The 26,095-nt window shown below is 33.1% G+C and overlaps 1 protein-coding gene across 1 annotated transcript; it reads right to left on the bottom strand.

Annotated features, from left to right (window-relative positions):
* Positions 1–897: 897 nt before the first annotated feature.
* LOC111992066 (probable beta-D-xylosidase 6) lies at positions 898–6,272 on the bottom strand. The gene is made up of 6 exons (XM_024023865.2): positions 5,327–6,272; positions 5,062–5,228; positions 4,857–4,954; positions 4,403–4,753; positions 3,570–3,986; positions 898–3,129 (listed from the first exon to the last, which is right to left on the bottom strand). Exons 1-6 carry the CDS (start codon positions 6,065–6,067, stop codon positions 2,531–2,533), a joined length of 2,373 nt encoding a protein of 790 aa, XP_023879633.1. The 5' UTR covers positions 6,068–6,272; the 3' UTR covers positions 898–2,530.
* Between the last annotated feature and the right edge of the window lie 19,823 nt (positions 6,273–26,095).

Genomic DNA, 26,095 nt, shown 5'->3' with positions numbered 1-26,095 from the left:
GTATTTTTATTATTAGGACTTAGGAGTTGGATAAATAAGTAAGGGTGGGCTAATTGTTAAGTTAAATGTGGGTGGGTTAATCTATTAGGCTAGTTTTTGAATAATCTTTTAACAACTTGTAAATAATAAATAAATAAATAAAAAACAGGCAAAGAAAATATTAAGAGCGGGATTGGTCAAGAAGAGAGGCTTCAAATTTGGTGATAGATTAGCATTGCATTGTATCTTTTAGTATCTTTACTGAATTTGTTAGCATTATATTGTGCACAACAAGATCTCACAACATATTCAAAATAAAAGAGGTGTCAACCCACCATAAGTCAATTTTTTGTAATAAAAAAATCATTCAAGCAGTTTTCGTCCATAATTTCTATCCCCAAAATGAAATGAGATTTTAGAAAAATTAAATAAAATAAATTATATAAGAATTAATATCTTATGTCAAGAGTCTTGTATATATATATATATATATATTTTTTTTTTTTGGGAGAAGCAAGAGCCTTTGTAGTTCTTGATATTTCTAAATGAGACAACTAGATTCAAATTCCCCTTCTCCATCAAAGTTAATTCATCAACTTGTAATTTATAAAGTTGATATTCAGCAAAACCTGCCATATTTGCTGGTAGGGGTGTGCTCGGTTCGGTTTCGGTCGGTTTGTATAGGTATGGCCAACCGAAACCAAATATTTCGGTTTGTAAAATTCTCAACCGAAACCGACCGAAATGGTTGGAAAACCATCGGTTTCGATGATATCTGTTTCAGTCGGTTTCGGTCGGTTTTCGGTTTTCCAAAGAGAGGTTTATTGAGATTTTCAAAATCCTAAATTTAATCACATACAAAAAAAACAAAGTAATAGGCAACAGAGAGAGAGAGAGAGTTGTTGAACAAATCAGAACGACAGAGAAAGAAAATTTTCCAACAACATTTGTTCAACAATTTACAGTATTACATACAGATTCCAACAAAAAATTGAAAATATTTTGAATTAGCAAAAGGATCTAGACAGAACTTTACCGTTGTTGCACCATAGTAGGAGCCTACCACCATGCTTGAGCCTACCACCATGTCTCTGTAGTGATTTTTCAATCTGAATTGAAGAAAGAACAGAGACATGTGACTTAGAGAGAAGAGAAAGGCATGCCATGGTCCATGGGACTCAGAGAACAAAAAGAAAAGAAAAGAATGAGGCGGCTAGACTGAGAAGGTCAGAGACCAGAGAGAAAATTGGGGAAGGACCGTAGGGTAGAGGAAAAAAATTGAAGCGAGAAGGGGAGAGAGAGACAAAGAAAAAATTGAGAGAAAAAAATGGGTAAAGGGGCGGCTGAAGAAAGAAAAGGGAAGAAAAGAACAGGGGTATTTTCGTATTTATGCTACTACTAGGGTTTTAAAAAATTAAATAGCAAAAAATAAACACGTCCCGCACGAAGGCTCAAACCTGGGATCAGCAAGCTCAAACATAAGGCGCATACCATTAAGGCCACTGATCAATTACGTATTAATGTTACATAAATATATATTATATATATATTCGGTCGGTTCGGTTCGGTTTTGGGTGAAAAAATCCACCACTGAAACCGAAAATTTCGGTTTTTTAAAAATGAAACCAAAACCCAACCAAACCGAAAATTTGGCAATGGTTCGGTCGGTTTGTTCTGTTCGTCGGTTTTTTGCACACCCCTATTTGCTGGGAATAGAAGTACTGCATACCACAAATATTTGCATGATGCAAATTTCACTTTCAATTATCAAATATTCCATGATACAAAGTGAGAAGTTCCTGAGTTCGCATTCATTTCCATGGATTATCATAAGGATTAAACAAAGTGAGAAGTCCTTATACTCAACAAGAACAGCTTATGACAAGCAAACTAATCTGGATTACAGTTCATTCTTGTCTTCTCTTTCCTTTCCCCCTTCCACAAGAATTTAATCTGCTTAATCTTCTAGAATGTGTCTCATGGCTTAAAGAAACTATTGCCATGATACACCAGAACGGCATTAACACGATCATCCAGATTCGTATAAAGACAGTCGAATGTCCCATTTTATCCCTTAATGAGGAAAAATTTAACAACTGAATACATTTTGGACATTACCTTTTCCACTCTAGCAAGCATTGCAGGTGACAAGAGTTTAGACAACCATGATTCTCTTGTGAAATTCAATCTCATTTACCTTTTTCAACCCATTTGGTTTTCAGGTCCCTATCCAATATCCATGTCCGAGGCCATTGATTTTTTCATCATTTCCGTGGTCTTAGTTTCAAGTTCTGGGCTCCCATCATGTACATTATGCATTTAAATTGTTAAATTCAATTGATAACACTTGGTATATATTTACAACAACAAACATTCCAAAACCTGGAAGCCAATGAAATATTAACTTCGTTATCTGAAAGTGTATCAAATGACACCATATTTCCTTTCAAATAATGTCATGCTTCTCACCCCCAAAAATAAAGTCCATGCTTCAATAACAAGATTGATGCTTATTTCCAATAACAGGTGCAATTTTGAATTATAATAGGCCTCAATCAGTTTCAATTGAAATAAAATGTTCCAAATCTCCCAACATTAGTTTATGCTTACCCAAGGGCAATATCATTTTTCCATGATCATTTGCAAAGCTAAGATGTTGACAAGGATCTACTAAGATGCTTGTTTTAGTAGATCCATGTGACAAGGTATGCACACGATTAAATCCAATTAGCTGTTTAACTGGAGTGCCTTTAAATTTTTTTGGCACTTTGGAGAACAACATCACAACATGGCTTCCATCCATATCACCCAGGTTCATAACAGAAATTTGCACAGAAAATCTTAGTGAATTGCAAGATTCCACCTCATCAATGTGAATAAAACCAAGTTCATCTCCTACCTCGTGCAGTACATTTTTGCTGGAATCAGACTTGAGAGATCCCGATAAACTTATTTTGTTTGGTGCTGATAAGAACTTGTAGGTATAATTGGTGTAGCTTAGGCCTTGTCCAAATCCATACACTCTATGTCCAGTGTAAAATCTGTAGGTTCTTCCAGGATAATCACGAGAAGGGTCAGCCCGCAAGTTCATATCATTCATGGGTATGCTGGTGAATGCCTCAGGATACCAAGTCATTGGTAGTCTTCCACCTGTTTTGTACATCCAAATATTACAACAAACTTCTGCATTAAAAACTTCGAAATATTTAGCTTCCGCAGAGCAAGAGACAATCTTAACAGAAGATCATGACATGTGTCATGGCATTTACAGTTGAGTCTGTCTCCGAATCATGTGAGAATTGCAGAGACTGACTCATTTCATTACCACTTGGTTATTACTTCTGGCCATAATAGAATGTCGGAAAAGAATACATGTAGCTGACCCTAATAATTTGTTGAGAATTCATCGTCAACCCCAATATTTTGGGACTAAGGTTTAATAATATTGTGTTGGTTATGCTTCTGTACTTCTGGCAGTGATACTATTCAAGAGGATGATTCATAAGTTTAGATGTTATGCTATGGATAATTTACGATCTTGAGGTGCAAACATATTCCTTTAAAACAAATTTAAAGTTTCTGATACCAACCAGGATTATAATCTCCAAAGATGACTTCTGCAAGTGCTTTTCCTCCAGCTTCACCAGGGTAACCAATCCAGAGAATGCTTGCAATGCGTGGATCTTCTTCCGCAAATGATACATCAAGGGGTCCACCACCAGTAAGAACTAGAATCACAGGTTTTTTACTTGCAGCGGCCACAGAGGATACAAGGGCCTTCTGTTTACCAGGCAAGAGCAGACTAACTCGGTCATGATCTTCTGTTTCTTGGGATAAATCCAGCCCAGCAACTATGATAACAAAATCAGCTTCTTTGGCAGTAAGAATTGCTTCATCAAATCCATTATCAAAATCACAAGATACATTAAAGCAACCTTTTGCATAAGATGTCTTCTTTATGTATGCCTGAAATCCCTCAGAAAGGCTCTTTGGGTTGCAAGGAATTCCTACACAATTAATAAACCGCCAAAAAGCCTTTAGATCAGTTTCCAATAAGAAGTTCTATTTTCATTTTATTTATTTTTACTTCTAAACATTTTAAAGCTGCACAATTGATAAGTATCAACAAATATAAGCATTAACATTGAGCCTAGTTTAGAAAAAAAAAAATTATTTATTTATATATCAGGATTGAATGGGGGAAGGAAGGCATGCTGTAATCAAAGAGAAGGGTCTGTGATAAACCACAATCCATATGTAGTCATTCATACAGTTCCCAAAATCAGATAACTAACTTGTGAGCAGTAAATCAGAAAACAGATTTTGGAAATGCACAAAAAACCATAAATAAAATCTTAGCATGATCAATGAAAACTTTGATGAACCCATGAACTACACACTTAAATCATAATAGAAACCATACCGGTGTAGCCACCGCCAAGTAGGCTTGCATTGTTTGCCATTGGACCTATAACAGCTATTGAATTGACAACATTTTTATCTAAAGGCAGGAACTTTTTATCATTTTTCAGAAGAACAATTCCCTGCCTTGCTGCTTCAAGTGCCAGTGTCTTATGCTTGGAGTTACAGACATCTTGAGGTCCCAACTTTCCAAATTTCCCTTTCCTGGGGTCTCCGTCAAACAGCCCAAGACGGAGTTGAACCAAGAAAAGATTGAGAAGAGCTCTATCTATGTCTGCTTCCTTCACCTTCCCTTTTTGAATAGCAGATTTTGTATTTCGGAGCATGTATGTTCCACAATTTATATCCGTTCCTACAATTAGAGCATACATTGTAACTTTTGCAGGGAAAGATCCACTAATTGGATTTATCACTAGAAATTGTGAACTATAATCAAAATTAACAGTTATAAAGACCTGCTTTTAGGACATCAGCAATTGCATCCTCTGCGGTTTTTGTGTAATTCTGATATTCAAAAACTGTGGCCACAGCATCACAGTCTGAGGTGATATATCTGTATGTAATGCCACCAATGGGTATGCCTATGAATCTTCTACAATCATATTTGAATGTGCAATTTTATCATTCATATCAAATAAAGAGCTCTTAAAAAAGCTTTACCCGTTGAAGTCCCATTCAGATCGAGCTTTTTGTAGGAGATCTCCTCGCGCACACGCAGGAACTCCATTAATTGCATTGTAAGAACACATTAAGCAGCTTGCTTTGCCTTGTTGAATGCAACTACGAAATGGCGGCTGATAAGTGTCCTCCAAATCTTGCTTAGAAACCTACCAACCAAAGTGATATCAATCAAAGCTAAAACAAACTAAACCCAGTTGAAATTAACTTACATACTATTACAAAAAACAAGAATAATAAGTCTTACCACAGCATTGAAGCTATATCTACTAAAATTGTGCCACTTTTCTAAGTCATAAGCATTGAAATGCTTACAACAAGCAGAGACCATTAGTCTTTCACTCCCATCATCCCCTTTCAACACTCTTTTCCATCCAGACCCATCTCTGCGTTGACCTTTCCATTTCCCACCTTGAAAGCCCCTCACAAACTCCACAGCATAAGCTGAAGCGACCATAGGGTCTTCCCCTGGTGTCTCTTGGCCTCTCCCCCATCTGGGGTCCCTGAAAATGTTGATGGTAGGTGCCCAAAATGTCAAGCCAGCTTGACCAACATTGTACATCGCTCTAGCCTCAACAGCAATGGCCGATCCAATGGAGAACCAAAGGCTTCTATTGAAAGAAGCGACTGTGCCAAGGACTTGAGGGAAGTTAGTGGCAGAAGGTATGGTGCCAGAGAAGGAAACTCCAGGGCCATTGGTGGCAATACCATGGAGTGATTCAGACCACCATTCATAGGCGGGTATGCCGAGCCTTTTGATGCCAGTGAAGTTGTTTGTGAGCTGTTGGATCTTTTCTGGGAGTGTGAGGAGAGAGATGAGGGACTGAGCTCTGGTAGTGATGGGAAGGGAAGTGTTGCAGAAGGGATAGGAGTTATGGTGGTGTGGCTTGCATGGGAACTCAGGGTGTGGATTTGATGTGGAGATTGAGCTGCAGAATTGGAGGAATAGTAGGAAAACAAAGAACGCGAATCTCTGCTGGGAACGCATCTGGGACCAGGTGAGGTTGTACTTGGACTTACCGCAGGTTGTTGTTTTTTTTTTTTTTAAAGGTCGACACTTTTGGGTACTTTTTTGGTTTAGACTTTAAACATGATCTATATACTATTAAGTACTTACAAAATAGATCAATTTTATCCAAAGCCAGCAAAGAGACAAAGAATCATTCAAATAAGGAGAACAAGTCTAAGCGTTTAACAACACCAATTTTAGCTAAAGCAAACATTAGCATTATACTAACTAATATTCTGAATACCGCTTCAGATCAGATTCAGTTTGTCCATTAGAATGGAAGATTTTAGTACTGACATATTTAAACTTATCGTTTCGAGGATGCTGCTAAAGTTATGTACATATTACCAAACTTATATACCTAATTCTGCATCAAATGTTTTCTTTAAAAATAAAAAAAAAATAAAAAAAATTCTGCATTACATGATATTATTATACCATATTAAATTATTAATTCAAAATCAAATAGTGTACACTCTTAATGTCATCGCTACATAATATAAGTACATAACATGTCATATATGAGTAACTAAATATATATATATATATGTGTGTGTGTGAGAGAGAGAGAGTAAATTAAACAAGAAAAACATATTATTAAAGGAAAATAATAATAAAATGTCATATTTAAATGAAGTAATAAAAAAAAAAAGTTTAGGAAAAAAATAATGATTCGTTTACATACCATCCAAAATCACCATACCAGGTGAAACTTAGTAGAATTGATTGAAACGGGTGAAATGAAGCGAAATGGGCCAAAATTCAAAACGAGATGGAATAGATGAATGATTCATACTGGCTAACTAATTGGAATGAAAATTTATAATCATTCTGGGTGGAACATTATAAAATTTGAAAATTATGAATTATTAAATAGTCACAAACAAGTCTATTACAAAATAACTTGACTTTATCAAAAGTCGGCAAAAATTCCACCATAGGCGATGGATCATTCAAAATAAGAGAGTCTAAAAGTTGTATAGTACTAATTTTAGCTAAATTGTTAGCACATTTATTAGTTTCTTTGAAAATATGAGTTATTGTGGATTTAAAGAAGTTTCTCATCAAGTTCTTGCAATCAGATCATATTAGAGGTTTCCAACATAAGGTTAATAGATGAGAACTTCAACATCCATTTCAAAATTAATGTTGTTAAATCCTATCTTTAAAGGCCTAGAGTTCAGCATGATGCTAGAAATAGTCCCTAAATCCCTTGTAAAACCCAAGATCCAATCACCATCACTATTACAAAGGACAACACCTCCACCAGCCATCTTGGAGCTCCCCATTACCAATCCATCAGTGTTGAGCTTCACCCATCCTTATATGGAATAATTCCATTTCACTTGCACCTGCGTTCTTGGTGGTTTGTTAATGCTATTTGCTACAATTGCATAAAACTCTGCTCCTTTCATTATAAAGTGGGAGTGGATGTTGTTCTAAGCCTTTCCAATTCGGAACAAAAATATATTTATGTGAAGCCAAATAAGCCACATGGCTTGAGGAAACAAAATCTTCCAAGGGATATGAGCATGCTTTAAATTATCTTCAAATTCACAATTCCTTTTCAACCAGTTCAAAAGAGGCTGCCTAAAAAAACCATGCCTAGTATCATGGATACCTAGAGCTTCCTAAAGGCCACTATACAATCTCTCAAAACATGAGTAATAGACTTGGTTTATAATCCACACAGATCACAAGTGGGGTTAAAGATTAAAACCCCTTGAACCTAAAACTTCTCTTGTAGGAATGCCATGATGAGAGCAATGCCAAAAAAAAAAAAATTATTCTTAGTGTAGTCCTGTTTTTCCAAAACCACAAGCTAGGAGGAGCCTCTAGGTTCAAAAGAGTTAAATCTTTCGCAAGCAGAGTAGGCTCATTTTAATGAGAAGGATCCATCTTTGGAGAAGGCCCATATTAGTTTATCATCCTGACCCGAGCTTGAAACAAGGGGGGGATACCTTTTATTTCCTTTCCTGTATAACTCTTTCAGGCAAGATGAAAGACGCCCCAATTCCAGAGACAATAAAATCCTTGACTGAGAGGTTCAATTTGGTTCCTTGGGGGTCTAATGACAACCAGAAAGCACCCCATAGGCAAGCAGAATCTTTGCACGCTGTCCAAATACAAGATATGCAGGCAACTTTACCTCCTTCCTTTTTCACTGATTTCTAGATTGAGTAAGGTACTTTTTAATTAGGATTTGGACCATGGAGCTTCAAAGTCCTATGCCATTCTCCAACACTGTTTGGCAAGAATGACAGGGTTCCTTTCTTTCATCTAAAAAATACCAAGATCTCTAAGGTCCTTGAGCAAAGTCACTTTATTCCACCCAACTATATGTTGGAACTTGGAAAAAGATCTTTTGGCTAGTAGCTTTTATTCTTTAAATGGAAATAAATGTTACTTTTATTTTTGGGAAAAAAATAAATAAGTTGAGATAGAAAGTTAAAAATGTATACTTTTACACAGAAAAATAATTAAATTATATATTTAGTAATGATAGTCACTTTTTTATTTTTTTCCATACATTTTTTTTTAATAGTTTACTAATGTATGCCCTAAGAGCATATATTAGTAAAATCCTATATATATATATATATATAGGCAAAAATACAATATTAGTCTCTGAAATTTAAAAAATGAGCATTGTTGGTCATTCCATTAACTTCCGTTAAATTCTTGCTTGTGTCTCTAACAGAATATTGGTATGGCACTTATTTTTTTCCCTATGGCAACTTATTTTTTATTAAAAAAATCACACGTGATTAAAATCAAAACTAGCTTTTTTTCCCCAATTTAAACCCAAATCTGGAAGACCTTGGTAGTTGACTACTTTCTCAAAATGAAATCATACTTATTGAGATGGAACGCACACCAACGCAGCAACGCGCCGTCACATCCACAAATATCTCAGTGGATGTGTTTTCTTTGAATTTATTTGGCATTTGCCTTACTATTTTTCACTTCCAAGTCGTAAATTTCATTTGGTATTCAATTGGTATTCGTTTTTCAACAAGGGCTATAAAATTACCAAATGGGTTTTCTCTCTTAGATTGATTTCAAAACCTTTTTTTTTTTTTTATGTTCCTGTTTACAAGTATTGGGCATAAATCATAATATAGTTATTAATTAAGAGTTTCCATTGTATTCTACCGGATTAGACCAATGGTAAAACCATTATGAAATTAACAACATGGCTAAATTTTCTAAGGAACATAAGAGAGATTTAGATAAAACAATGTGCCAAGACGTTGCCAAGCTTCTTGATGTCAGTGAATAATAAGGATGCAAATGGGAATGGGTCGGATTTATGAGTGTAATTTTGTTTTTATTTTATTTTTTCTTCAAACAAAATAAGTTCGCACATGGAAAAAAATAAGTGTCATGTCATTGTTTTATTAGTCACTTAAGCAAGAATTTAATAGAAGTTAATGGAGTGATCAACAATGCTCATTTTTTAAACTTCAAAGACTAATAACACTTGCTCAAAACTTAAAGGATAAAAAACGCACAATAGACTAACTTCAGAGACCAACATTTTATTTTTGCCTATATATATATATATATATATGACAATGAATTTATATGTGTTCTTCCATCCGTACTTCTACATGGAATGCATGAAAGCTTGATCTTGTCTTTAATGAAATTTGATGTTTATCAAAAAATATTTTGATAAAAATGTGTTAATGTGAGAGGTAAAAGGCTTCAAATTTTTCTGCAAATAACTTTCAAAATGATATGGCAATATTGTCTTAAAAAAAAAAAAGAAAAAAAAAAAGAGAGATTATGTGGTGATGAAGCCAAAAATGGTCGTCAATCGATGACCTCGTCAGAGCTTATGACGAAGTAATGTTCCCTACAAAGATGAGAGAGAAAGACACCAGAGTGTCGTTAGCCTATGGTTCTCCGATGATAAAGTCAGTAGAGTTCTCAATATCTCTCAGAGAATCATAATGTAATTTTATGTGTTTGAAATTGTGTACCTTTCTTCTGGTGCCGTGTGGCTTATTTATAGCCTTAAAACAGTTGTTGGGAGCCTCATTATGAGTGTAACTATTGGTGGCCTCTTAATGGCTCTCTTGGTTGTTTTGAGTAATGTCTGTCTGAGCTTAAATGGATGTTTTATTGACCCATGATTGACCTTTCTAATCGTTAGAGCTCGTCGATTACAAAAGTATTAATAAGAACGCCATTAATGTTGTATGGTTGTCCTTTCTTATGACAGCCCTATGGATTGGATGCTTGTCATTTGTATGACGAGCCTGTAGATATAATTCTCGTCCATTGCTTGGATGAGCCTATAGTTTTAGTACTCGTCATATGGCAATAAATGTAATTGGTACCATTTCAATAAGAAAATAGACGAGTACTTGAATTTTTTTTTTTTTTGATTGGTGGCACATCATTTCTTTCTTTTTTCTTTTTTCTTTTTTCTTTTTTTTCTTTTTTTTTTTTTATGGGAAGAGGCGCATCATTTGGTGAGACCTATCTAGTAAATTTGGGTTTAATTACTGTTTTGGTTTATATCGTTTGTTTTATGTGTTAAAATAGTTCCTAACATTTTACCATTTTATTATTGTGAAGTTAAAATGATCCATAAATGTTTAGGTGGTATAAAATATAATATTTTAATATCGTCATTAGCCAGTGACTATTTTAACGCAACACCAAAATATTAAAGACTAAACTGACACATTTCAAATGTTGGGGATCATTTTGACACATAAGGAAAAAGTTAGCGACCAAAACGATAATCAATTCTAAAATTTGTAGTCTTTCCACTATCACTCAAGTTTAAATATTTCAATTCCTCTTTTGTTTTTAATTCAATACTTACAAGGGGAAAGAGATATTTAAATCTTAAATGCCTTCGTTGGAAACATGGGAGGTGTCAATTGAGTTATAAGACTTTTGGCACTTCACTTTTTTAAAAAGAGTGACATATGACACAAATTTAAGCTTTTGCACCCTAGGTTTCCTATTTTGGTTTTTGGTTTTTTTTTTTTTTGGTTACTACGTGCATTTCAAATAAATTGTTTATAATAGCTTTATATCACTTTTAGAAAAATAATCATATAAATTACTCTCATATTTAATCAATCAACCACATATAGATAAGTAATACATTAAAATAAGAGAGAACCTTCGGTCAGGAGCTGGCGTAAAGAGCCTCTTTTAACCCACCAATGAATAAATGCCACCTCATATTTCTATTGAAAACCCAATACACTACAGCACACATAATTATAACTCAAAATCCTCGAACATGTATCAGACCTGAAGAACTAAACGGCTCCAACGTCTAAACCCATTTCACCTCCTCCTCTCCTCTCCTCACAATATTATATTTGCTTTGTGGGCTATATACCAAGCAACATAAAGCAAATAAAACACCCACAACAGAAAATAGAAAAGCCATAGAATAGGAAAGAAAGAATCAAAATTTTCCCCTTCTATTCTGGATAACACACTCATATAATACATTCATGTCAAAACAAGAACAAGTAGACAATATATGACCAAGAATCGCTCAAAATCAAGAACCATATTGCCAAACCAACATCGTAGGTAGAAAAACAAGCCCTGAAGTAAACAAAAAGAACAATCACAAATTGATAACAAATATACACCCACATAAGAAATCAACGTTTAGAAGAGAAAAATCAATAACAAATCAATACCCAGATGAGAAAAAGACAAACCCATAATGTTAACAACAAGTATAGAGCCAAAAGAATCAAAATAATGAAGACCCATTAAGTAAGAAACAGAGAAGAATCAAGAAAAAAGGATAAACCTTGAACGACGAGGTGGAGCTCCAGTGCGGCGGCGCCAGCTCCTGACTGACGTGTGCGGCAGCTTCAGTGGCGGGGTGGAGGTCCAGTGGTATAAGGAGAGGAGACGGAATGGGTTTAGGCATTGGAGCTGTTTAGTTCTTCAAGTCTGATACATGTTTGAGATTGAGTTATAATTGTGTGTGTTGGAGTGTATTGGGCTTTCAATAGAAATATGATGGGGCGTTTATTCATTGGTGGCGTAAAGAAAGCTCTTTACACCAGCTCCTGACAGAAGGTTCTCTCTTAAAATAAATGTATTTACTCTATTAACACATGACAATGTTAATTGGGTTTAGGGAGCTCAATTGGTATAATTTATTATTGTTAAATAAAAGATATGAAATTTAAACTCCCACCTACACCAAAAACCAATTAGTGTCTTGGTCTGATAATAAAAGGCAAGAACATCATAGATTGAAATTCTCTCTCTCTCTCACAAAAAAAAAAAAAAAAAAAAAAATCAATGCAATTGCATGCTCAAAGTACCCAACATGATATTACACATTAAAGTTAGGTTTTTGCCCAACACGATTAAAGATCAAACGATTAAGGAACTTGTAGTTTGATCTAGCGGAGCAATTATAGCAATAATTTGTACATGAAAATTTTAGCCTCCACCTTTTACATAAGTTTTTAGTATGCCATTTCACAATTGCCTTCGATTTCCATATTAATCAGCCTAATTTAATTTGGGTTGTGGGCTTGTGGGAGTCTAATTTGTTGAAACAAATAATGACCTCGTCCTGGGCTGCATAACCTTTCCTCAAATTGTGGGCTCGTATTCGGCTTCACACTGATTATGTATGTCTGTAATCGGCCTCAGATTTGGGCCTCAACACAAACCCAGTAACTTTATTGTCTAATATATGGACTTGGATGGGCTGAAGATTTAATTGTGTCCGCTAATAATATTTTCAGTGACTCTACATCAACAAGCTTGACAAGCTCTCTCTCTCTCTCTCTCTCTCTCTCTCTCTCTCTCAACCTCTGTACCAATCTCTGCTCATAAAATCCCATGACCGATAATATATAGTGAATTGAACTTAAAATCTCTAAAATTATGTCATGCCTCACATCAATGAGTCCACCTTTAGATACATCGTAGAGTTTTATTTTTAACTTCTAGCTCTTAGTAACTTGTAAATTGTGGGTTGTTGTTGCCTTTCCACTCACGCCAAAGTTTTGAGTCATTTAATTTGCTAAAAAACGCTGAAACAGTAAGACACTAAGGGAGGGAGAGGTCTATTCCATTATGTATCTTGTCAATTGTAGAGCTGCAAGACAGATTTGACTTTCAGTTTTGGAATATATACAGAAGTATCAATCTTGACGCTAGCAGACAGTAGAATTTACGAACCTCTCATGCTCCTATACTACATCACATGGTCCTTCAAACTCATTTAAAATTCCAGTGCTCTGTCTAGATTAGATAACCATAGTGCTCAGCTGAATCAATGTATTAAAACCAATCAGAGGACTCGCAAATCTGACATAACGACTAGCATGGGATCAAACGTCGTCGTCATGTCACATTCTTTCTACAGAACAAACAAAGCCTTCCAAGGCTGAGAACAACAAATTAGACAATAATGGGGAGGTGGACCTGAACATGTACAAATTTCTGCAACCCATTTGTATGAAACATCTTCATCACCTACTGTCGTTTGTGATGGCGGCACCAAAAGTAAGGCTTATCCAATAACCTTCTAAGTCATTTCATTTGAATGGAAATATTTGGCTTCAATAAAGTTATAACAATCCGAAGCCCTACTTAAGCAACAAAATATATTCTCAGAAGTTAATCTTAGTAATAAATTATGATGAAGCCCAACATCTGGTTGGATAGGTTTTTATTTGCCTTATCCTTAGTACAATTATGTAATTGTTTATATAGATTGACATCATATATGTATGTGTTCAATGAATTTATATAAATATATGACGAGATTATTAGGTAATTAGAGTAACTGAGTTAGAGGAATGACTTTTGAATTTAAACTGAAGATAATTAGAGTACGTCTTTAGTAACTTTAACACGTGAATATATATTGGCGTAAACTGACATTGAAGTTTTAACAAGATTGGAAAAGGTTAAAAGAAGATAAAGTTCATGACCCGGGATGAGTTTAGGTTTTTAAGTATGCTAGAACCCTAGCTAGATAACACTCCACCACAAGAATATGGTTGTGGTGTGCCATGCATTAATGACATTGATAAAATTCTTCCTTTGGTTGATAACACTGTCGTGAAAAAAACAAAATGAAAAAGGTGAAGAAAGGGCTAAATACAAAAAATATAATTGAGGTTTTGGAAGACAGAGAGTCACACGTGTCCAATTGAAAGTTGTTATACTTAAAGACCTCTCGGCTTTGATCTCCTAAAGAAACCAACTCATCCATCAGCTAGACATGATCATTACCAAGGTTTGGGACCATCTTCAAAGAGTACTTTTTTGCAAGTAGAATGATCACTAATGGACTCCCATGGGTTTTGTGAAATGTGATTAATATAAAAATAAAAATAAAAATAAAAATGAAGGTGAAGGTGAAGGTGAAAAGAAATAAATAGTGCTTCATCATTTGACTCGTAAAGATTCAATCATATAGGACGTCCTAACATATATAGCCCACTTTGACTTCATTAAAAGGCAATTACTACGTACTGGGGCTGCTTTTACTTTTATCAATCACCACAATGATGATATGCTATAAAGTTTGACAAAGGAAAATATTCTTTTCATCATTACCAATTAAGAATATGCACGTTAGATTCTGGTTCTTCTGGAAAATTTTCTTCAAAAGCTGCTGCTACAACTACAGCCTGTCTCAGCTGCAAGCATTAATGTTACATGCTCAATTTATATATAGTATGCCCTAATAGCCAGACATTGACTGACTTCAGATGCATTGGTAGCCTTTTAGTGCATAATGGGTTGATTACCAAGAATTTCTCAATGCCAATGCAGAGGTTGTCTGGCTAATTAGGAAAGACAACTTCTGTGGATCAAAGTTCTTGAGAAGTATAAGCTACTTTTAAAGGACAACTACCTTTAGTAGCTAAGTGGTGTTTATTTTTCATTATAAAATGAAATTTAGCAGATAAAAGTTTAACTGCTTGCCTAATTAAAATTCAGACTCCCCCTTATCAAACATCCATGTCCTGAACAAACTGCAATTACTTCAAATAATCAAGTTGTTTTTCAAAGTGCGAAGTCCTTACAAGATGGACATGTGTATAACCAGTTTGCACTTTGCAGCCTTCTACAAATACAACGGTTTTAAATCCAATAAATTTACCTATCAATCTAGCCTTTGCCATTACTGCTTTGGACAAAATAAGTTAAGTAACTCTGCCTCATTCTTCCTCCTCCCCAATAATGGAGCAAATTATAGTAGCGATTTTCAGCCAAAAAATAGAGTAGTGATACGAATTTTCTCATGGGGACAAAACATACCATATTTGATGTAGAACATGCCACAGACTTTTCTTGAGCAAAGAGATCGTCAAAAGTCAGTGCACAAGAAATTCAAGAAAATAGAAAAGTACTTGTAGAAATTATCAGCAACAATGATGGAATTTCAAGAAAATTGGCGATGTGAAGGGAAACAGTGTTAGGACCACAACTCGTCGCCATCCATTGGCCATGACTAAAGCCGCTTTTCTGGCAAATTCTCATTTAGCCCCTAACATATGTCTTTTTTTTTAGTAGTATTTATTTTATTTAACTTTTAGTTTAGAAGTCAAAATAAGATCTCATCTGTTTTTGGACATTTTTTAGAGACAATGTTTTTCATTTTGGCAATTATCTCAATTTTGTTATTTTTGGCAAAAATTATTATTTTGCCACCTAATCTCATGATTAGCGTGAATTAGAGTTTTCTGAGTGTTTTCCTAGTTACCTTATGGTTTTCTTTTTACTATTTAAACACATTGTATCTTTCAGTATTAACCAGGTTTATCTTTTGTCTATTATTTCTCTCTAATAGATTCTAGAACTTTTTCTCCTTGTAAATTTAAGGACTCTCATTTATTCAAGGAACCCTCGTGGATTCAAGGTTACTTTTCAAAAGCAAACATATTTTGTTTCTTATATTTTAGAAGTAAATGTGTCTGCTTCTTATTGCTTCTGCACCCTACATCAATATTTATATAACTTATGTGGATTTTCATTCAATAAGGCCAACTTATGTATTTTGCTATGTTATTGGAAACACACAATAAGTTTGAATGAATTGTCACACACAAAATCAATGGATGTATTGTATGTATTATTTTTATATAATGTAGAGTATAAAATAAGGCTTGAAACATATATAGAATATATCATTTCAAAAGTGCTAGAAAGATAAGTACCCAAAAAAAAAAAAAAAAATACGCCCCCATCAAGTTTAAAGGGTTTGCAGAGTAGAACTTTAACTTGTCATGTAGGAATAAATATCGGGGAAGAGAGTTCCTATTGGTCATGAGATCAACTAACTGATCTTTAGTAGAGATGAAACGAACTTTCAGAGCATGGTGGGCAACTTCGTCATGAACAAAGTGGAAATCAATCTCAACATGCTTCGTATGAGCATGAAATACAGAATTGGCAGCAAAATAAATGGTCTCAATGTTGTCACATAAAAGGATTGAAGCATCAGTAAGCACCACACTAAGGTCGAATAGCTAGAAAGGATCAAAACCATGAAATTTTAGTTACACTATCTGCTAATGCTTAATTTGTATCTAGACTTAGTTGAGGAACGAGCAAAATCGATCGTGTAACTTTCTAGAGGATCAAGAAATGAGATTGTGACCTAGAAAGCTTGCATAATTGTCAATAGAGAATCAATCATCCACATAGTCGGCCCCTATCTACACCCAAAAATTATTAAAGTTGCAACATTGAGTGTATGTAACTCCCATATGGAACGGACCTGATACCATTATTTGGGGAAATAAGATCTTGGGGAGCCTCCAATTGAATAATTAATATAATATATAAAAACACTACCTGACGCAAAAGATTTAAGCTTATTTAATTTGGACCCAATTATATTATATTAACCATTCACCATTGTCATTAATATTTAATGTGTAACTTCACTCACAAGTGTATTTCCAACAAAATGCTTTGAGATAAACAAACTAAGATCCGTGGTTTGATTGAGACATTAAAGAAGGCATGGGTTGTGCATGAACTGACATACCTTGTTGAAGGCAAGAAATGAGATTGTGACCTAGAAAGCTTGCATAATTGTCAATAGAGCATCAATCATACACATAGTCGGCCCCTATCTACATCCAAAAATTATTAAAGTTGCAACATTGAGTGTATGTAACTCCCATATGGAACAGACCTGATACCATTATTTGGGGAAATAAGATCTTGGGGAGCCTTCAATTGAATAATTAATATAATATATAAAAACACTACCTGATGCAAAAGATTTAAGCTAATTGAATTTGGACCCAATTATATTATATTAACCATTCACCATTATCATTAATATTTAATGTGAAACTTCACTCGCATATGTATTTCCAACAAAATGCTTTGAGATAAACAAACTAAGATCCGTGGTTTGATTGAGACATTAAAGAAGGCATGGGTTTGTGCATGAACTGACATACCTTGTTGAAGGCAAAATCTGTCAGATAGGTGTGGTCATGTATTGCAAGGCACCCATTTGCACTCTTGAATATTGAAGTTAGGTAATGGAGGAACCAACACCTATGTCTAGTGGGGGAACCATGATTTTACTTCGGGGGTAAATTTAAAAGATACAGTTGAAGATAAAATTAATACTAAAAGTTTTAATAAATTTTAATATATATAATATAATATTTAATTTTCATACAAAATATAATATAATATAATATAAATTATATTTATATTTTATTTTTCATATCTACCTTTAATTTAAACAGTTGCCCTTGACAGTTTTTCATTTTTTTTTAAATTACTTCATGATTTTTTTTCATTTTAGATAATTTGATTACTTAAAATAAATTATGGAAATCAATCGATGTAAAAGCTTTAAAATTTTAACAATATGCTTCGAAATATGTATACTCAATGTCTTGATTGCTTAAAAAAATTGTAGAATTCAATCTTTCTTTCTCTATTCTTTTGATTATTTGAAATTTAGATTTATAACAAAAACTTAGAGTTTGAAACGATGAGAAAGTCAATAAATTAATTGAAAAATCTTAGTGAAAGGTTGGAGACATGAGGGACTTATTGCCGTAAATAAGACAGAAGCATTATTTTTTTTTTTAATTTTTTTTTTTAGTTTAAAGTATAATGCCCGCTATTTTGAGTTCCAAGTATTGTGATAAAACTTGTTAATTTGTTTTGAACTGTAAAAAGGTTGTGATATGGAATATGGAACATTGAATTTTAGTTGTAATAAAAAAAGACTATTATTTTTATGGTAAAAAATGAAAAAAAAAAAAAAGATTTTCTATTTGTCAAGGGGGAAAGCTAACATTACAATTACAAATGAGATCTCACTGGATCGTAGCAGCAAGATCACTCTGCCACTTACAATACCACATTGTATATTTAAATCGTCTGTAAAGGATTTTATCCACCACTCAGTGAGAATTATACTTCAAGGTAGTCCATGTAGCTCTTCTGCCTTGTGGACTTAGCCAAGACATGTGCATTTGGGGGCCTAGGATATAGTACTACGTATATAATGAGGTTTGGGGGAAGTGGGTGGGGGACACCTTATACATAATAACAAGAAGCTTAAGATTTTACTCATTTACAATTTTGACTTGATTCCAAAACACTTACTAGTCTTCATTTTACTCATTTTAATCGTTATATGGGCCTATGGGAATGGCGATTACCCAAAATCTAAGGCTACTAACCACTGTATTATTATTTTGTACGATAGTTTGATAGTTTTTCTTATTTTGGGAGAAAAATGTAGCATTAGTTGATATAGCCTGCCGTGCTGGGTGGGGAAGACCTAACTACCACAATGATTGTATTTTAAATGTTGAAGTCTTAGTTTATTTATGATATATAATGGACATTGCGGACTATTAAAATTTAAAACCAACCCTACATGTGGGATCAAAAATGTCCCTTTCTCATCCATTAGGCATTATTATTGAAGAACCATTATTTTCCCTTCTGAATTGCATTCCGACCAAATAGCTTTGCTCCATTGGTAACTAAATTGCAACGTTGATTGCATGAATATTCAACTAGTTATCAACTTGAATCAATTGGCTAGAATAGGCTGCACTTAATTCTTAGTCAATAAGTTTGCTATATCAAATTTTCACTTAATTTAGTCATGTAATTAACAAGCTAGACAACCAGAGTAGAGTACTGCTTAAATCCCAAAATCTTCGAGTATGGCTATTACACTTTTTGATGAGTTCTCTCTTTGTACGCAAAAGAATTGGGGGGGGGGGGGGGGGGGGTTTTTTTTTTTTATAGGAAAAAAAGTACTCATCTTAATTTGCATATATATATATATATACACGACAGACACCTTTTCATGTAAAAGACCCTTCCAGATTTGACTATTGAGAGAGCACACTCTCTCTGTAAAATATCAAATTCCAGAACAATATTGCCAAAAAAATTTGGAGACGTGATGAACATTTTTCTAAAATGGCTTGAGAAGTGAGAGAAGTAGTATTTGTTACTGTTAGTTTTATTACACGTCTTTTGATGTGCACATTCTTTTGGGTCAGCCCTCGTTTTCTTGTGCTGAAATGACCCGTGAGAGATGTCACAACCTCTTTTCATTTTCCCTTCAGACCCAACAACGTACCCATTGTAGACCAAACCACCACCCCTCCTCTCTACAGATTTAGGAACAATTTGTCATCACCACGCGCCACCAAAGACGTGAACTACTAATCTAAAAATAATCTAATTACCACTTTATACTATACTAACTATGGAAAAATGTGAATATATGATTAGTCTTTTTTTCTTTTTCTTTTTTTTTTCTTTTTTTATGTAAAACAAAATGTCATGACTTTCCTATACTCTCACGTGTGCTTAAAATTAATACGCAAGGCAAAAAGGCACAAGTAGAAATCATGGGCCTCTAAGTTAGAGTCGCATGAAATTTGGCAAACTGAAGCGAAACGGTATTCTAAGCAATAATCATTGCTTTGCTATGTGGTACCCCTTGAAAATGGTGAATTCCTTCATTTATGCTAGGGGTGTCAATGTTTGACACAACCCATGAACATGAGATGAATCCGACACTAGTTTTTGCGGATTAGGGTCATAAACGAGTCGACCCGAAAGTGACACAATAAGAAACGTGTCATAAGCGGGTCAACCTGCATAATCCGCAATAAACACGTTTAACACGCCAATTTATATGTGTCAACATGAAATGACCTACTTTACATAACTCGTTTAACTCATATAACAAATAAATATTTATTTTATTTTAGATTTGTCAAATACCTTTTATATCTAACATATATTTTTTAAAAAGAAAAATGAGTAATTTCAAAAACTTATAAGGGATATAATTTGAAATTAAAACTTTACAAATCCTAGATCTCTAAACCCTCAAACCCTAAATCTCTAAACCATTTTATAAATATCTAATTTTATTTTTTTATTTTAGCTGTACTACTTACTCTACTATCTTAAAAACTCACGCCCAATTCTCAAACTCAAAGTCTCAAACCAATTATTGCTCTCTCTCTCTCTCTCTCTCTCTCTCTCTCATGTGTTTAGTGAGTTTTAGAATTAAAGAAAATCATTTTCTTGATGTTTCAAAATTCTATAGTAATTTTTCTGCATAATATTTTTGTTCTATAAACTTTGAACTCTTGTGCCATGTGTTTTATTTGGTGTTTGCATTAGTGTTGGACACTGTCTGCAAATCTTGCAAGTGGGTTTATTGAGATAGTTTATAAACTAGATCTAATGGGTATTGCTTTTAAAACTGTTGAGGCATGATCATATTTTGTAACTACTAATTATTGTGTGTGTGTGTGTATTTGGCATAGAATTTGCACAAATGAAATTGGATGAGTTTGTGGAAGATGTTATGAATTTGGACATCAACAAAAAATCTATGGGTGATAATAGTAATCATAGTCAAGATTAGACTACTGTTTGCTCCAATTCTTTCAATATTGATACTTAGCTTTTGGCAAGTTCCAAGGATATTATAATTTTGTTGAACTATGTTATTTCATTTTTGTGAAACTATGTTATTTTGAATTTGGGTTGAAGTGTATGCACTTTTTTTAAAGTGTAAAAAACTTATTTCTAGATGAATGTTATATTTTTGTTTAACTATATTATTTTGAATGTGGGTTAAATACTTGAAATTTATGCACTATTTTTGGGATGGTAAAAAAAAAAAAAAAACTATTTCTAGATGGAAGTTATATTTAATATTATATAGGTTTAAATGGGTTATGATACATTCATGTCAACCCAACACGACTCGTTCATTAAGCGTGTTAAATGGGTTGGGTCAGGTTAACCTACCTTATTAATAGGTCGGGTTAGGGTTAAAAGATCATGACATGATTATTAAATAGATCAGGTTAGAGTTGAACCATTTAGTCTAATACCCCTACCTTGACACGACATGAACCCAACACGCTAACCTGAATTGACACCCCTAATTTATGCTCTAAAAACTGTGATTTTACCGTTTATAGTAATATTTGTTTCTTTAATAAATTTTTGCTTAAAATTCATAATAAGGTCTTGCCTATTTTGGGATGACTTTTAAAGTCAGTAGTTTATGATTCTGTATTTAACTCAATTTTGCCTTTTTTTTTTTTGTAAATTTTGGTATTTTGTTACCTAATCGCTAATTAATGTGAATTAGGGTGTTAGACGTTTTTCTTAGTATTTATATGTTTTGGTCTTGCTTGTTTTGGGATGACTCTTAAGTTCATTAGTTTATAATTATACATTTAACTCAATTTTGCCACTTTTAGTAAATTTTGGTATTTTGTTACCTAATCGTGTAATTAATGTGAATTAGGGTGATAGACATTTTTCTTAGTATTTATATATTTTGTAGCTATCAGAGGTAAATCAAATCATTATCAATAAACACAGACATTTTTTCAAATTTTCTTCTGGTGGATTTAAAAAAACTCCACGTGGATTCGAGATTTACTACTAGAAACTAACAGTTTAATTTCTGTTTCATCAAAGGGAGCATCGTGTGTGCTTTCTTCAGGCTTCCACAACATCATTTTTATACAAATTGCTTTGATAAGCAAAAAATTAGTTAGTTTCTAATTTTCTATTGGTTTTTTTTTTTTTTTGGCTATATTACAAATTATATCCTCTAATTTTATCTAAAATTAAATTTAGCTTTTTAACTTTACTTTTGTTTAATTTAGTTCTCTAACTTTCAATTTTATTTAATTCAATAATTTTTTAAAGATTCCTAAACGATACCTAAAAACAATGTCGTTTTAAGACACTTAACGGCAACCTATCTAATAAAAGTGGACAAAAAGCCTTAATTAAATCAACTTGAAAATTATAAGAAATTAAATAGAAATAAATTAGAGAACTAAATTAAATTTTAAACAAAATTAGATGATGCAATTTATAATTCATCCTATTTTTTCTATACTAATTGATGTTGTGGTGTTGTGGCTTTTTTTTTTTTTTTTTGGGTCAAATATTCTGATTTTGCAAGAAAAAATTATTGAAAAAACTCTACCCAAGCTCATTATTTATGTAGCACATTTTTAAAACTCGAATTTGTTAAATTCATGTATTAAGTGAACAAGTTCAAGTTTCACTTATCTTAAAACATTTTTAATTATGAAGCATTGTATATTTTTTTGGTTCATAATACATTAAATTCAAGTTAAACAAACTCAAGTTAAAAATAAAAAAATAAAAAAAAAATTCTAAAACCCCAGCTTTATTTGCAGTGCTACATATATGACTTTTTATATAAAGAATGTGAATGCACGTAAGTAGGTGTGACGTGGGCACAACTGACACGAGTCATACGAGACTCATGCAGAAGGCCGGTCTGAACAGTACATATTTAGCAGAGAGAATCGATGTGGGACCTTAGTCAAAGGAAAAAAGCAAACAAAAGCGAATGAAAAAAGCGGTTTTGAGGTTCATATTGTGGGCGCTGCCTGTTGGATTGATCATAAAATCAAATTTAAAATCCCATGCAAAAGCAAAATGACAAGAAGTAAAACAAAAACAACAAAAACAAAAACAAAATAGCTACTATATACGTCCCACTGTGTAGTGTGAAATGTGTTGTACGACTACCACACACACATTTCCTCGCAGCGAAAAAACAAAAACCACTCTCTCTATTTATGTGATAGTTGTGCTCCGTTCTAAAATCGCCGCGGTTTTTCATGCATCATTTTTTCTCTTTAGTCCTTATCTATGTCTACGTACGCACGTATGATTGATTAATTACTCACTCTCGTGATCTTGTCACAAGGCCTTGCCCTTTCTGCGCAAATGCCAATGCAACTATGTCTATGATATAAAGACTTTTGGATTCTTACTCATTTTGTTTGGTTTTTCTCATAAACACATTAGGAAATAAAAATTTGTAGCACTTATGATGTTCGTTTACATTTATTTATTTTATAAAATTCTTCTTCTTCACATGTTATTGTTTACATTAAAATAGCATATCTATGTTAAAAGAAAAAAAAATTTTAATTTTGTGGTATATACTCGTGTGTGAAAATGTAAAAACTATTTCAAATCCACAACATCACAAATGCTACTAAACATTGAAAGTTCTTCGCCCAGAAAGTCAGAATGCCTAGCTTGATTTGTGTTTTTTTTGGGGGGGGTGTGGGAAGAGTGATCATCCGTGATGACATAGAGAATCGAGTTGGGGGTTTCTCGAAGAAAAAAAAAATGGTATTGCTATCAGCATTGTAGCAAAATTGTGGGCCTTGCGTGATGGCTTCCATCGGTGTCAAAACCTTCACTTATCTGTTGTTGGGATAAAACTAGATGCTAAAGCTATAGTTGGCCTGATTGAAAATCCTAACTCCTCTAATAATGTTGTTTCTTCTATTGTGAATGACTGTGTGCAATTGGTTTCTTAGCTTCTCTGCCCCCCTCGCCCGATAGAGAAGAAAAGGCTCACCTGAAATTCTCATATTATTATTTCAAACCTTTATTAAACCTTATAATAAAAATTCACCTTATCCACTTTTTACATTCTCTAAGTTAATTACTTAATAAAAGAAACACGAGTAATTAAAACTCACCTCCTTTCCAATTTCGTGTAATAACGATCTTATGGTGTTCTTCAATATAATCGCATCCTCTACTTTATGATTCAAAGAAGTAGTCACTAACATATATGATGCATCCTATAAATAAAATAATGATTTAAAAAAATCATGGAAAATTTTAACAATTTTTTATTTTATTTTTATGAATGATGCACACAAAATAAAGAGGTAAAATCATAAAATTCATAGTAGAGATGCGACGTTATAAATTAGATTTTTTTTGGAAAAGACCAAACAGAACTCAATCAAAATATGTTTATTGCTAGGTTATTTTATTCAGTGAGTTCTAGTTTGTTTTTACTAACATATTAAAAAAACTAAATTATAATGTTGATGTTGGACTCTCCAAAGCTTACGTGAAACAAATAAAAATTCAACCAAAAAGTCAAAATCTTCCATTGTTTGTTTAGTGTTGGGTTGTTGTATCTATTGACTTCTAATAGGTTGCAATTGACATGTAATGAAAATAAGCATAAAAGTTTTATATTGTAATGATGACGTGGAATGATGTGAGCGTATTGGCATAATAAAGGGTAAACAAAATATCTAAAGAATTTATTATTATAATATATATATAGAGAGAGAGAGAGACTTATAAATGCCATAATTGTGAGTAATTATACAATATCCCGATGGTACAATAATGTCATTATCATATAACAATTAGGGTGAAATTTACTATTTATATGAGAAAAATGAATACAATATTATTGTACTTTTGATTCTCTCAACATTGTATAATTTTACTTGAAACGTTTAGAAAAGTTTGGGAAATTTTTTTTAATTTAATTATGTCCACCAAAATGAAAAAATGGTTTGGTTTATCTCTAGTAGTTTTTTAACTAAACATATTCCTTTATTTTAAATATACAATAACAAGTGGTAGTGAATTTTAATCTTCATATTTTATTTAGTTAATGGATGATGTAGCAACTTTTTATTTAAATAAAAGAAGATTTCAGTTAAAAAATATTAGAAGTAAGCCAAACCTAATGAAAAATTTTGTTAAAAATTTGGGATTGAAAGAAGGCTAGACAAGATGCTTTCTAATAATCATTAAGTCTAGTGAAATTCCAATCAACCTACAGGGTGATGCTTACAGACACCATACACCATAAAAATACATCACACTCAAGGCCAAATCTTGGCCTAGGTTGCTTAGGCCATTGCCTAGAGTCTCCATTAAAAAAGGAAAAGACTTCAAAATTGTGAGTCAATAATTAGTTTAAACCAAAAAATGGAAAGAAAGTATAGGTGGACTATGTACTGTCTTCCCCACTCCAAAGAATACCCCAAAAAAGTTGGCAAATAGAAATAAAATCTAATCGAAAACCCTTTTTTATCTTTTTCTTTTCTTTTTTTAAGGAAAAAAAAAATAACAATGTTAAGAGTGTTTTGAATTATTATCTACAATCAATTTTCCCTAATAGATTAAAGCTTCAATTTTTGTTAGCCTATCTTCCACATAATTTGTTGTCAAAATTAGCACACAATCTCCTATACGGTTATACACAAAACAATCTCCCCATCCCTCTTATAGCTATCTCTCTCTCTCTCTCTCTCAATACTAAAATCAAAATTGTATATTAGATTTCGAATTTCCTTTACCATGCATCACCTTAATCCAGGTAAGGAAAAATATTTTTTTTTAATTCTTTTTATTAAAAATTATATTTCAACTTTTCTTCACTTTTCATCACCTTAATGTGAAGAAAAACTCATTTTTTTCAAATAAAAATAAATAAATAAATAAATAAAACTACAAAACATAGTTTAATTAGTGAAAGGATAAACTAGTTTGTAGTTTTTTGCCATCAACTTTTGCATAATATTAGTTTGTTTTGGAATATAATTTCTAGCGTGAAGGCTTTTTGGTTAGGGTAGTCATTTGTTCACTAACAATTTCGGT

Source organism: Quercus suber, unplaced genomic scaffold (genome assembly GCF_002906115.3).
Source record: "Quercus suber isolate HL8 unplaced genomic scaffold, Cork oak 2.0 scaffold_605, whole genome shotgun sequence".
NCBI lineage: Eukaryota > Viridiplantae > Streptophyta > Magnoliopsida > Fagales > Fagaceae > Quercus > Quercus suber.
The sequence above is the reverse complement of the archived record's forward strand: the minus strand, read 5'-3'. Positions and strand labels throughout refer to the sequence as shown.

Coding starts and splice junctions, on each gene's coding strand:
- LOC111992066 (XM_024023865.2), bottom strand. CDS start 6,067: ATGCGTTCCCAGCAGAGATTCGCGTTCTTTGTTTTCCTACTATTCCTC. Junction 4,754..4,856: donor TGCTGATGTCCTAAAAGCAG/GTCTTTATAACT, acceptor CTCTAATTGTAG/GAACGGATATAAATTGTGGA. Junction 3,130..3,569: donor CTTTGGAGATTATAATCCTG/GTTGGTATCAGA, acceptor TGTACAAAACAG/GTGGAAGACTACCAATGACT.